This window comes from Sceloporus undulatus, chromosome 3, assembly GCF_019175285.1.
Source record: "Sceloporus undulatus isolate JIND9_A2432 ecotype Alabama chromosome 3, SceUnd_v1.1, whole genome shotgun sequence".
Taxonomy (NCBI): Eukaryota; Metazoa; Chordata; class Lepidosauria; order Squamata; family Phrynosomatidae; genus Sceloporus; species Sceloporus undulatus.
Genome location: NC_056524.1, coordinates 1,365,999 through 1,380,593, shown reverse-complemented (window position 1 = coordinate 1,380,593; position 14,595 = coordinate 1,365,999). Strand labels below are relative to the sequence as shown.

The 14,595-nt window shown below is 46.0% G+C and overlaps 2 protein-coding genes across 2 annotated transcripts in view; one reads left to right on the top strand and one right to left on the bottom strand.

Moving 5' to 3' along the window:
* LOC121926256 (olfactory receptor 51G2-like) overlaps positions 1 to 4,195 on the top strand; it is a 14,719-nt gene extending 10,524 nt beyond the window's left edge. Inside the window, exons 2-3 of the mRNA XM_042459080.1 lie at positions 1,055 to 1,169; positions 2,380 to 4,195. Of these exons, the coding sequence (XP_042315014.1) occupies positions 1,093 to 1,169; positions 2,380 to 3,376 (1,074 nt within the window). The 5' untranslated portion in view covers positions 1,055 to 1,092 and the 3' untranslated portion in view covers positions 3,377 to 4,195. The remainder of the gene's footprint in view (positions 1 to 1,054; positions 1,170 to 2,379) is intronic.
* Positions 4,196 to 11,686: 7,491 nt separating this feature from the next.
* Positions 11,687 to 12,694, bottom strand: LOC121925104 (olfactory receptor 51G2-like). The gene has a single exon (XM_042456864.1). The coding sequence runs from the start codon at positions 12,692 to 12,694 to the stop codon at positions 11,687 to 11,689; it is 1,008 nt and encodes a 335-aa protein (XP_042312798.1).
* Positions 12,695 to 14,595: the final 1,901 nt, after the last annotated feature.

Below are 14,595 nucleotides of genomic sequence, written 5' to 3'. Positions count from 1 at the left end.
GACACCTGACAGAGCGCCAAGCAATCGAAAGCTTAATTTTGAAAAAGAGTACATTTGTCTACACACACGATCGCCTTGCCCTGCTTCATGCTCCACCGGAGAAAGGCTATGCGAACGGGGGAAATGGCACCAGGAAGCAGGAAGAGACCAAGCGGGAGACACCCCGGGACAGCCCCTTGAACATTGCTCCTCCCTTCTTAAATACCGATTCAGACACCCTTGTCTTTCCCATTAGTTTGCCCCAGATTCGACACAGCAGCTGCAAAAAGAACCGCTGGAAAAGTGGTGTCAGGATAACCCGGGTCATCAATCACTGATTCGGGTTTTCAAGAAATCGATCAAAGTAGGATCGAACGCAAGTTCAAATGGGAATGATGTCCCTCTAATCCGATTCTTGGTTTGCTTTATAGCCCAGTGGGAATGGGGCCAAGGTTTGGTGGATGACCACATGAATGGTGGAGGGAGTTTTGGAATGGAGTCCATGAAGGCTGGGAACCCAAAAGGAGATGTGATGAACTGGCCAAGAGTGCCCTCCTGAGGCTGGCATGTTAACCAGTGTTATAATATGTGTGCCAGGAAATGTCCAGGGAATCAAGTGAGACATGGGAGGCACAGGTCAATTGCTATGCATTGCCTAGGAATTGCAACTGCAGAACTGGGACCTTGTCCATCTAGAGGAGACCCCTTCAGTCAGTGTTTGAATGGCAGGTTGACATGTAGGGAACAGTAGGGTTTAGTAATCATATCCAGGGGTAGCTGCGTTGGCCATATAGCAAAGTACACTAACATCCAAAATCCCCAAAACAGGGATGCCTTAATGGCCAACCAAGATGCACCAAATACATTTTTGTCATGCTTGTGGAACTCTGCTTATCCCACCATGAACTAAATGTGTCCATTACACAACTGCCAAAATCCCCCCAAAAGTGAAACCTCATGGAAAAGGGAACTCACACAGTGGTAAGACACCAACAGAAACTGGTAAATTTGACTTGCTAAATAAGTTTTATTCAATTTGTCCACTGATTTATTGTTTCTGTTCCTTTGCTTTTAGATAACATCCTGGTGCGTCATGGACAGGCCTTCCCTCTCATGCCAGAGAGAAGAAGAGGAAGGCTGAGCCCATCCCTAACGCAGAGGGTCCCAGGGTCAGCCACTGTCCTCCCCAGGTAGGGCTGGGAGAAAAGCGGAACATGGGTCATCAGTGTAATGCAGCAGCTAAAAAGGCCAATGCGATTCTAGGCTGCATCAACAGAAGTAGAGTGTTTAGATCAAGGGAAGGAATAGTGCCATTATCTCCTGCTTTGGTCAGGCCTCACCTGGAATAATCCTGTGTCCAGTTCTGGGAATCACATTTCAAAAAGGATGTTGAGAAACTGGAGCGTGTCCAAAGGAGGGCCACCAAAATGGTGAAGGGCCTAGAAACCTTGCCCTATGAGGAAAGAGGGAGACACGCCCGGGACAGCCCCTTGAACATTACTTTTATTGATGCAGCCTAAAATTGCATTGGCCACCTCGACATTAGGAGGAACTTCCAGACAGTAAGGGCTGTTTGACAGAGGAAGTCATTCAATCGGAGTGTAGTGGAGTCTCCTTCCATGGAGGTCTTTAAACAGAGGCTAGATGGCTATCTATTTGTATGCTTTGATTGAGAGTTCCTGCATGGCAGCAAGTGGGATGGCCCTTGGGGTCTCTTCCAGTTCTATGGTTCCATAATTCAGTGACCAGATGTCCTAATCATAAAGGAAAATAAGGTACTGTACAATGTGGGGCATTCGAGAAAAATGTAGGACATTGCGAAATAAAAAAAAATGGAGTGCCTTCCACTGTCAAACAGCTCTTACTGTCAAGAAGTTCCTCTTAATGTTGAGGTGGAATCCCCTTTCCTGACCCAGTCTCTGGAGCATAGAATCATAGCATCATAGAATTATAGAGTTGGAAGAGACCGCAAGGGCCATCCAGTCCAACCCCATTCTGCCATGCAGGAACTCTCCATCAAAGCATCCCTGACAGATGGCCATCCAGCCTCTGTTTAAAGACCTCCAAGGAAGGAGACTCCGCTACACTCCGAGGAAGGAGTGTATTCCACTGTCAAAGAGCAGCAGAAAATAAACTTGCTCCAGCTGCTATCAAATAGCTCTTACCTTCAGGAAGTTCTTCTTAATGTTAAGGTGGAATCTCCTTTGCTGTAGCCTGAATCCATTGAGACTCTGTGTCCTATTCTCTGGAGCATCAGAAAACCAGCTTGCTCTATCCTCACTATGGCATCCCTTCAAATATTTAAACAGGGCTATCATATCACCTCTTAACCGTCTCTTCTACAGGCTAATTAATTAATTATGGCTTAATAATGTACAGTGGATCTTCTTTTCATTCCAGGCCATGCAGCATCTGGGACAGGATGGCGACCCCCTCAGCCTCAGCCTCAGCCTCCAATGCCACCTTCTACCAGCCTCCGGTGTTCTTCATGACAGGAATTCCTGGAATGGACAAGAACCTCCATAAACTTATCTCCATCCCCTTCTGCATCTTTTACTTCATGGCCCTCTTGGGGAACAGCACCATCCTCTTCATCATCAGGAGAACCCCGAGTCTCCACGAACCCATGTACTTCTTCCTCTCCATGCTGGCCACCACGGATCTGGTCCTTGTGATGTGCACCCTTCCCACCACGCTGGGCATCTTCTGGTTCAACATCCAGACCATCGGCTTTGACGCCTGCCTGACCCAGATGTATTTCATCCACATCGTCTCCGTCCTGGAGTCCTCGGTGCTACTGGCCATGGCCTTTGACCGCTTTGTGGCCATTTCCCGGCCCTTGCGGTACAAAGCCATCCTCACCAAGCCTACCCTGCTCAAGATAGGGCTGGCCATTTTGGGGAGGGCGGCCCTCTCTCTGCTCCCTACCCCTTTCCTGCTCAAGAGGCTGACCTACTGCAGCAGTAACCGTCTGGCCCACTCCTTCTGCTTCCACCCGGACATCATGAAGTTGGCCTGCGCGGACATCAGCGTCAACGTCATGTACGGCTTGGTGGTCATTCTCTCCACCGCCGGCGTCGACTCCATCTTCATCGTGCTCTCTTACATCCTGATCATCCGGACCATTGTGAAACTGGGGACCAAAAGGAAATGCCTAAAGGCTCTGAACACGTGTGCCTCTCACATCTGTGCCGTCCTCATCTTTTTCATCCCCATGATCAGCCTGTCCATGATCCACCGCTTTGGAAAGAACACCCCTCCCATCCTGAGCAGCGTCGTCGCCTACATCTACCTGATCGTGCCTCCGGCTTTAAACCCTATCATATACAGCATCAAGTCCAAGCAGATCCGGAAAGCCCTCCGGAAGAGTTTACTTTGGAAGACGGACCCTGTTTGAGAGGCCGCTGGGAGGGCAACCGGTCAGTGTTTTGGGTCAGTCTGGTTTGGGGTCATGGTGTCACTGGGGATACTGGGACCTCAAGGCCATGAGTGGCTCTCTGGCTAGATTTGCATTCCATAAATCTTATTTAGATGGATTCTCAGAGGAAGGCAGCTCAGTCGGTAACAAAAAACTGGGAGGCTACTGAGGAAGGAAGGCACAAGAATGTTAAAACCTCTGGGCCTTTTATTCAGCTGTTGAATCAAATCATTGGGCCTTTTATTCAGTTGTTCTGTTTGGGGTCCGAGTTCTGATTTCCACCCTGGAAAGTCTAAATTACGGGAGTTTGCACATTACAGAAAGATTAAGCAAAATAATCTTTGGCTCTCTTATGCACAATGAATACTGTTGGCTTGTGAAACACACTTCCACTGTATGATGGAGAGAGACTTTGAACATGTCTTTGGTGGTAGATAATCCTAGAGATAAATCAACCTAAACCAAAATGTCTCTAGGCCAAGTTACTACAGCCCTGAGCAGGAGGCTGACCGGACGCATTCTGCTCCCTGGGATTGTAGGAGTAAGACCAGAGACCAGGGAGGGCTGGTCATTCTGACCTCACTGGCAGTGGTCAGTCACTAGTGATGACCATGTCCGTAGTGCTGTGGATTTGCTCTGGCCTCCAGTCCAAACTTTAAAGGTGTTAACACACCCTGCATCCCCATGTTGTAGATGGGCTCTGCATATTTATCATGGCTGGAGCCAGGCATCATTTAGGACCACAATGACCTTTGAAGCACAGGGAAATTTCCCACAGGAAAGGAACGCAAACCTGAGGAGTGCTGACCACTCCATCCTCCCCCATGCGCTCTGCCTAGCCTCTGGCACCAAGAGACAAAGGATTTCTCATTGCACCAAAGCTAGTAAACTAGGATCTCCTACCTACTCCCTGCTGGGTTCCCAGCCAATCTTCCTAATCTCTACATTGGGGTTGTCCTAAATCCAATCACTGTTTTCTCAGTTCAAAGTTAAAGCCATCAGTCATTCCAGAAACCCGTTGTCGGTTCCAAGAGGGGCTGCACACTTTCACTCTTACTCATTCCTGGTCCTTCTCTGCTGGGTTCTGCAGTGCTGCCAGCGCCTACTACTGCACAAGATGGCAAATAAATACTCAGAGGGGCTGAACAGATCGCCCCTAAAGAGTGGCCAGCAGCCTCCCCTTTCAGTGCTGGATTGGGGCCATGGCAACTACATGCTGTGGCCATGATCTGGCCTTTCAGAAGCTCCTTTTTGTGCCATGGAAAGGGCACCATAGACGCTGGTGCCACGGCTTTTCAGCGCTCCTTTGGCACTGCATTATCTGGACCCAGCGCCAGAGAAGCACCTGCAGTGTGGTGGGGCACATGGTATACGCCGGCATGGGGGCAGAGTTGAGGTGTGGGTTGTGCAGACACCACATTCCCACTCCACCTCGATACCCACCTTTGATGCCGGTCTGTTCAAGGCTCAGAGTCCCCAAGTTCTGTTTATGGAACTTTACTACTAAGTATACACAGTACTATACACACGACAACCAACGAACCACTACTAAACAATAACCCACACTGGTCATAGCATTATGGCCATATTTATACACATTGACCATGGCATGATCTCCTTGCGCAAGTGCCTGCAATTGCCCCTTGCATCATGCCTGTTCAGTCATCCTGGGCATGTCCTCCAAATGGTGCAATGCTACTACATGTCTTTCATCATTCTGCAACCTTACCAGATGTGGCATCAGTCCCAGCTCTAGCGCCAGATGTGCCCAGAGCGCCTCCTTCTCTGAGGAATTCCCTGCTTTCCAAGGGCTCTTCTGCAGGACTTGTGACTATCACCCGCCTCTACAACCTTCAGCCTCCGCTATCCAATTCCCATACCTCCTTTCAGTTCACATTATATGGTGTGTCTGTTTGAATTGCCATCATGTATAGGCACTATATTTTTATTTCAAAACAAAACCTTCTTTATTGCATTAAACGTGAAGTTCTCTCACATTAGCACCGGTATTTGTTGTTTTTCTATGCCTTCAAGTCGTTTCCGACTTATGGCGGCCCTAAGGCAAACTTTTCATGGGGTTCCCATTTCTTGGGGAGATTTCTTCAAGAGGGTTTGCCATTTGCCATCCTCTGAGGCTGAGAGAGTGTGACTTTCCCAGGGTCACCCAGTGGGTTCCATGGCTGAGCTGGAACTCGAACCCAGGACTCCAGAGTCATAGTCCAACACTCAGACCATTCATTACAGGACACTGGCTCCCAGAGAGGTAAAGATGATCCCCAGCAGGTCACCCAGCCTTTTGCAAGTGTCCTTTGAGCTAAATGCTTCTCCAAACATTTACTTATTTATTTTAAATGTAGTTTTTATTGAGTTTTATCTGAAACATATTCTAACACATTTCTCTTTTGCATTTTGACTACTTCATATTGTTTTCAAGTTTCCTCTCCTTCTTTAACTTCTTCAAATTATACATTTATACATCATTTTATTATATATTGTTAAGCCTAGTTCTCATTACATCCAAGCTTTTCTGAATCACTAAATACCGATTTATTTCCTTTTGATGCTAATTATTGACAGATTTCTTTTCTTATACTTTGGACCATCTTTCTTTGCAGTGATTGATTGATTATTATGTCCCAGTTTTCATTTCTTTTCATTAATTACTTTAGCCTTTAACAGAATTGACTTTTCCAAACATTTAAAGATGCTGACACTGTTGGTAGGGACCCCAAAACCCCCCAACCCCTTTTTTTGGTAACAAAGGAGCTCTCCAAAGCATTGAACCCAATCCTTTTTAAATGGCTCAAGCTCCTTGGGAACTCTGTTCAAGTTCAGACTACAGATTCACTATTGCATGGACATGGAAGTGGAAGCCTTTGCAGGGGAAAGGCTGGTGAGGGTTGGGAAGGGGTCCTGGCCTGCTGCACCCTCAGCAATATTGCAACCCAGACTGGGGTAGGAAATGACCCCTGTTTTTTCATGGCTGGTGTTACCCCAAAAGGTGGAAGACCTTGGGATCCCCAACAGCAATGACAGTGACTCCTTGAAATTTGGGGAAATTATCACTCAAAAGAAGAACTTGTGAGAGGAAGATCTTTTCACCTGTGTATACCAGTACTGCCAGCAGAAAGAGCTCCAGTTTCAATGTAATTATATATATATATATATATATATATATATATATATATATATATATATCCCTATCCCTATCCCTATCCCTATCCCTATCCCTATCCCTATCCCTATCCCTATCCCTATCCCTCTATCCATCTATCTATCTATCTATCTATCTATCTATCTATCTATGTGTGTCCTGACTAAGTTAGGAACATAATCTTGTGCATTTTTGCAGTATACCTCACTTATCAGCATTTTCATTTAGCTCTATGCCTTCAAGTCATTTCAACTTATTGGAACCTTCAGGTGAACCTCTCTGGGGTCTCTCTTGGCAAAATTTGTTCAGAGTAGGTTTGACTCATAGAATCGTAGAATCGTAGAGTTGGAAGAGATGCCAAGAGCCATCCAGTCCAACCCCATTCTGCCATGCAGGAAATCACAATCAAAGCCTCCCTGACAGATGGCCATCCAGCTTTTGTTAAAGACTGTCAAAGGAGACTCCATCACTCTGCGAGGGAATATGTTCCACAGTCAAACAGCATTTATTGTCAGGAATTGCCTCCAAATGTTTAGGTGAAACCTCTTTTCCTGCAGCTTGCAGCCATTGCTCCATTGTGCCCTATTCTCTGGAGCAGCAGAAAACAAGCTTGCTCCCTCCTCAATATCTGAGATATCTTCAAATATTTAAACGGGGCTGTCATATCACCTCTTAACCTTCTCTTCTCCAGGCTAAACATCCCCAGCAATCCCCTAAGTCTTTCCTCATAGGGCTTCATGGTTTCCAGACCCTTCACCATTTTAGTCGCCCTCCTTTGGACACAAGGCTCCAGTTTCTCAATGTCCTTTTTGGATTATGGAGCCCAGAACTGGACACAATATTCCAGGTGGGGCCTGGTCAGAGCAAAATAGAGTGGGACTATTACTTCCCTTGATCTAGACACTAGACTTCTATTGATGCACCCTAAAATCGCACTGGCCTTATTAGCTGCCGCATCACACTGTTGACTCATGTTCAGCTTGTGGTCTACTTAGACTCCTAGATCCCTTTCACACGTAGAAGTCTCCTTAAGACAGGTGTCCCCCATCCCATATCTATGCACTTCATTTTTCCACCCTACGTGCAGTACTTTACATTTCTCTGTGTTGAAATTCATTTCGTTAATTTTGGCCCAGCTTTCTAATCTATTGAGGTCATTTTGAAATGTCCTCTGGAGTATTAGCTACTCCTCCTAGTTTGGTGCCATCTACAGATTTGATAAACATGGCTGTCTTCCTCTGAGGCTGAGAGAGTGTGACTCTTGCCAAGATCTCCCAGTGGGCTTCCCTGGCGAAGCAAAGAGGATTTGAACCCTATTCCCTAGAGTCCTGTTCCAACATTAAAACCACCACACCATGTTACTTTGCTATTGGATTTCTAAACTGGATTAAGCAAAGGGGGCAGGGGTGGGGTTGTCTTGGGGAGGAATAGATTAGAAGGATAAGCAATGAATTGTGGGGGGAACCTCTGAGCCAACAGTCCACCATAACACTCCGGTCTTTATGCAGCTTTGTTAGTTTTATCTGCAAAGTATCTCATAAACCATTGTGGGGTTGAGAGAGTTTACATTCTTTGTCTTTGTATGTTAAACAGACATGATCTATATCAGATGAAACATAAGCGGTGCATACCTTGATTGCTTATGCTAACATATATATATATATATATATATATATATATATATATATATATGAGATTATTAAAATACGGCACAAAAGATCAAACGGGGGGAACTCTCGGAAACAGGGAATAAACTCACGTAAATAGCCAGCTTAAGTAAGATGACAAGCGCAATAACTCATGATCATGTTCAAAAATATGCTCAGCGGGAAATAATAAAGAGCAAGGAGGGGATTTTCAAAGGTACGTTTGTGTGGCGTGCAAATATTCACTTTCCATCAAAGTCTGGCAAAGCAAGGACTCGCAGACACAGGTCATCTATCCTCTGGAAATGGCCTTTCGCCGGGAAATAATTTGTCATGGGCTTTGTGACATTTCCTGAATGTCTCTGTGTATCATGGAAACTTACATAGGGTTGTAATTCATCAACTAAACCTCCGTTGTGAAAAAAGCACTGGCTTTGCAAAGTACAATAACACCCCAAATCCACAAAACAGGCCAACCAAAAGGCATAAAGCACATGTTGCAGACACCTGGGAGACCAAGCATTTCTAAAGTCTAGGAAATAAACTATAAATCCCATTAGCATCACAAAAAGATGCTTCTTTGGAGATCCAGGACCTCTGAGTCCTTCGTGAGGCTAGAAACCATATTTGTTAGGCAGCGAACATTGAATTTCTCAAGAAACTGCCATGATTTTGCATCAGGAAAATGCGAAAATGACAAAGAGGGAGCAATGAACTGGGACTATTTGAGGTGTCTTCCTCCAACAAAGATAAAACTTTTCTTTTCAAATGGGGCTATATTTGGCATGTTTTACCTAAACAGCACCTAAAAATTTTCCTGATGCAAAAGCATGGAGTGTAGATTTATACCAAACACATACAACGCAGGCTCTCGGCTGTGGGTTTTCCATGCAAAGATCCTATTTTGCACATGAAATGTGCCTTCTAAATGGTATGTTTTGCCCAGAAAACCCTGTTCCCAGCACAGCGCATGGTTTCTCTATGCAAGGAACATGCTTTCTGTCAAGACCAACCGTGAGTATTTCTGCAGAAGGCGTCGCGTCTCAAAGCGTGAACGGCAATTGAGAACAATGGATAGATAGTTCTTCCGCAGAAGACCTCAGGGATGGTTCATTCTTGTCTGCCAGGGCAGAGAACATTGAGATTGATGCTCCCAGCTGAGAACGCTGCTCACCAAGAGGCCATTTGTCTGTCTGATCTTGGAAAGGGCTTGTCCCAAAAGATATCTTTTGTTTGTTGAGCTGGAGGTGGCATCCATTGCTCCAGAGATAGCCCTCCATCTGGACACAATGGGATTTGCTTCTGAGTAAACACTTGGGTGGGTTGTAGTAGCGGAATCAGAGGAACCCAGTTCTCTCCCAATCTCAGTTTAGGATTGCCATTTGTCCTGGGAAACCTGGAAAATCCCAGATTGAAGGGATTAAAACATGTCCTGTCCAGCTTGGCCCAGGTTTCTCCTTTGTCACAGACATCCGTTTGTGGTGGAGTCTCCTTCCTTGGAGGCCTTTAAGCAGAGGATGGATGGCCATCGGTCAATGGAGGTGCTTTAACTGAGAGTTCCTGCATGGCAGAAGAAGAGAGTTGGACTGGATCAGGGCCCTTCTTGGGGTCTCTTTCACCTCTAGGATTCCATGGGTCCATATAGATAGGCCACTTTGCTGTTTAAATGACACACACATCTAAAGAGGCCAGAAGCTGCACCAAAGCTGTGCTCCAGTCCTTAGGTCTGGAGTGTGGCTTTGGCACAGCTTCTGGCCTCTTAGGATGCATGCATCATTTAAACAGCATACCTCCAAAGTGACCCGAAGCAGCTTTATTTTGGCCTGGTTTATATGGGCTCTATGATTAGATCTCAGCCGTACTTGTGCCTGTCAATTATGTCCATACATCTCACATGCCTGGATTCTTATTTTTGCCAGAGTTCTGCCTCTTGTGTTCCCATGTAAATGCTTCCAGAATTAAAATCAGTAGAGGATCATGCATGGGGAAAACAGCACTTAGAAGTGGACAGAGGTCCAAAACACACTGCAGAAATAATCCAGTTTGAGACCACTTTAACTGCCCTGGCTCAGCGTTAGGGAATTCTGGAAACTGTCGTTTTGTGAGACATTCAGGCTTCTCTGTCAGAGAGCTCTGGTGCCACAGTAAACTACAATTCCCTAGCATTGAGTCAGTTCTGGGCACCACAATTCAAAAAGGATGTGGAGAAACTGGAGCGTAGGAAGAAACTCTTCTAGAATATGGCCACATAGCCCGAAAAACCCACAAAAAACTGGAGCCATGTGTCCAAAGGAGGATGACCAAAATGGTGAAGGGTCTGGAAACCATGAAGCCCTATGAGGAAGGACTTAGGGAGCTGGGAATGTTTAGCCTGGAGAAGAAAAGGTTAAGAGTTGATCCGTATTCAAGTATCTGAAGGGGTAAGGAGCTTGTTTTCTGCTGCTCCAGAGAATAGACCCTGGATCAATGGATGCAAGCTGCAGGAAGAGAGATTCCAGCTCAACATCAGGAAGAACTTCATGACAGCAAGAGCCGTTCAAAAGTGGAAGATACTGCTGCCTCAGAAGGTGATGGAGTCTCCTTCTCCAGAGGTCTTTACGCAGAGGCTGGATGGCCGTTGGTCTGGGTCTTTCAACTGTGTCTTCCTGCATGGCAGAAAGGGTTGGACTGGATAGCCCTTGAGGCCTCTTCCAACCCTATGATTCTAAGGAATTCTCAGAGGTGGTTTTGCAAATCCCTTCCTCTGAAATATGGCCTTACATCACCCGAGATTCCTTGGCGGTCTCCCATCCAAGTACTATCCAGGGCTGGATAAGTAGCGGTCAAGGTTAGGTGATATATATATAAGGAGATAGTAGGATAGGTTTTAGATTAGTGAATGTAGCGGCACATATATAGGAAGCAGTCAAGGGTAGGTAGATAGTAGGATAGGTTTTAGATTGGTGAGGGAGACGGGATTGAAAGGGTGGTGATGGTGATGTTGTAAGAAGATATTGTAAGAAGATAAGATATCATCAACCAATATTGATGATGATGATGATGATGATGATGTATTAATACACCACCTCTCCAATGAGATCGAGGCGGCTTACAATAATATTAAAAACATTAAAATACAATAAAGTACAATGCCCATAAACCCACCCACCGACCATAATCAATAAATCACAGCAATACACAATAACAATAAAACAATACAGTTAAGATTATTAAAGGGAGAAGACAGGGTAGTCAGTGGGAAGTGACTGAAGTGCCAATCCAGGAAGGTCTGTCAGAACAGAGATCCATTTTGACCACCTTTTTAAAGCTGTCAAGATTAATAATATAGTGGGTCTCCTTCGGTAGGTCGTTCCATAACTTGGGAAGGCCTTGTATTGCATCTCTAACAGCTTTGCCTGGAAGGTAGTGGGACTGAGAGATGGTCCTCTCCCTGAGCTGCCCCTTCTGCAACCAATGCAGCTGCAAGATTGGATGGTGGACCTCCAGTCTTCATCCTTCCCATCTTCCTGTTTGGGTCCCAGCAACTTTTGCGGCTATTATCCTGCGGACCTCCTTCATTTTGACGCAGTAGAGGACAGGGTTGATCAAGGGGGGAGCCAGGAAGTGGAGATAGGAGAAGAGGACATGGAGGAAGGGTGGGACGCGGACCCTGAGGCGGCTGAGCAGGGACAAAGCCAGCATGGGGCTGTAGAACAGCAGGACCACGGAGATGTGGCAAGCGCAGGTGTTGAGGGCTTTGTGGCGCTCCTCCAACAGGGAGATGCCCAGGATGGTCTTCAGGATGCAGGCGTAAGACAAGACTATCAGGATCGGGTCCAAGCCCATGGTGGAGAAGACCACAAGAAGGCCATAGATGGCAACCAATGAGGGCTTCTGGCAGGCAAGCTTCATGATGTCCGGGTGCAAGCAGTAGGAGAAAGAAAGGAGGCTGGGGCGGCAGAAGGTCAGTCTCTTTAGGAGGAAGGGGATGGGGAAATGCAAGGCCAGGCCCCGCAGGACAATCGCCAAGCCCACCTGGACCAGCCTGGCGTTGGTTATGATGGAGGCGTATCTCAGGGGGTGACAAATGGCCACAAAGCGGTCAATGGCCATGGCCAGGAGGACAGAGGATTCCATGATGGAGAAGGAGTGGATGAAGAAGAGCTGAGAGAAGCATGCTGCCTCCCCAATCGCTCGGGATCCCAAGAGGAAGACCTGGAGCATCGTTGGCAGGAGGGCGGTGGACAGGCCCAAGTCACAGGCGGCCAGCATGCCCAGGAGGAGGTACATGGGCGCATGGAGGCTGGTCTCCAGCCAGAGGAGAAGGAGAATGCTCCCGTTCCCCAGAGCTGAAAGCAGGAACGCCAGGCAAACTGGGAAGGCCAACCAGTATGGGGCAGACTCCAGTCCAGGGAAGCCCATCAGGAGGAAAACGCGCCCAGGAGAGGAGGCACTAACATTGCTGAGAGTGCCGTTCATTGCTGGTGAAGGACCGCCCTGCAGGGTCGGCAGCTCCATTCTCTGGAAGGCCAAGGGAGAAGCAAAGCGAGATCTCTCCAAAGAGGACTTCAAAAAAATTAGAAAGCCATAAATCATTACTTTGCTATTTCAAGAAGAATCACAGTTATAAAAAGGACCAGGTGAAGACATCAAGATAGTTAAAAGGGATTTAGGAGTCTTGGTAGACCATAAGCTGAACATGAGTCAATGGTGTGATGCAGCAGCTAAAAAGCCTATTATTATTATTATTATTATTATTATTATTATTATTATTATTATTTCTTTCCAGCCTCTCCTCTAGGCTTGAGGCAGGTTAAAGGTAGTCTTCAAGGGCTACTACATATAGCCACCTTGAGTCCCTATACTGGGAGGAAGGTGGGATATAAATAAACAGTAGTAGTAGTAGTAGTTGTAGTAGCAGTACAAGTGTCCTTGCTCCTGCAGGTATAACCAAAGGAATCTTCTCAGAGAGAGTTTTGAAGCTTGGGAAACTGACTTTTGCTAAGCAGATCTATTGCTTTCACAGATCAGCATTCCCTGATCACAGTAAAGATCTGAAAGACCTGTCATCACTTTACCCAGCCCTTTGATCCCACAATTGTGTAAATACACTTTATACCCGAGGGTTTAATATCACTGTACTGCACCTGAAAAAGTGGGTTTACATCCATGGAAGCTCATGCCAAAATACAACCCAGTTATTCTTAAAGGTGCTGCCACATTTCTTTTCTTTTTCTCACCTTTGCTCCCTCCCTCGCTCCCTCTTTGCCTTTTTAAAAAGCCACATACAGGTTCCTTTTACTGCAGACAAAACCCTTCTGGAGCAAGGAATGAAATAATGTGCAAACAACTCTATTCCTTTTGCTACCAGACTATGGAGTTTATCACACGAAGGAGATCAGGACTTTATCCTGTGAATATCCAGAAAAATCGCATAATTACACAAAATTATTTCACAGGATGTCGCACAAAACCCACCATTAAAGTGGTCACAAAGAAGCATTAACACACATCTTTATGCTTTTGGGATTTCAGCGACAATGCATTTCCAGAATCACTTTATTTGTGCAATTGCATGTGATAATCATTTGCACAATTACGTGCCATTTACACTTTATTTGCAGGATGCTTTAAATGCACTTTAACCTGTCATATTGAGGAGGGAGCGAGCTTGTTTTCTGCTGCTCTAGAGAACAGGACCCAATGGAGCAATGGATGCCAGCTCCAGGAAAAGAGATTCCAGCTCAACATTAGGAGGAAGCTCCTGAGAGTAAGGGCTGTTCCACGCTTCCTCTGGGTGAGATGGAGACTCCTTCTTTGGAGGATTTAATCAGAGTCTGGATGGCCATCTGTCAGGAATGCTTGGATTGAGAGTTCCTGCATGGCAGAAGAAGGGGGTTGGGCTGGATCAGGGCCCTTCTTGGGGTCTCTTCCAACTCTACGATTCTAGGATTCTATGATTCTAATGCCAAAATTAGCCCCAGTGTGATAAACTCCTATGTTTTTGTCCCAGTCATTATAACGTATTGGGACAAAGTAAGTCCCATGCTGTTTTGGGGTGAAACATGGGGCAGTGAAGCTGGAGGCTGGGCTCAAGTTGTCAGCAGGTCGGCCATTTGGAAAAGGAGGCTGAATTATGAAGACATTGCAAGAGTCCAGGATTTTCCATCCCTTGCCTCCTTCATTGATCAGAATGGAGACTGCAGTCGAGAATTCAGAAGATTAGGACTTGGAAAGAAGAGATCCCCGATTGCCAAAGCCAGAATCATCTTGGTATCCTACTTAGCATGGCAAAGATTTCTCTGTGTGTCAGGACTCTGGCATATCCTGTCATAGAAAGTGGTTTACTGTTGTTTTGATAGTGGTAAAGCACATGTTTTATAAAAGTGTTAGATTTAAATATAGACACATTAAAGATA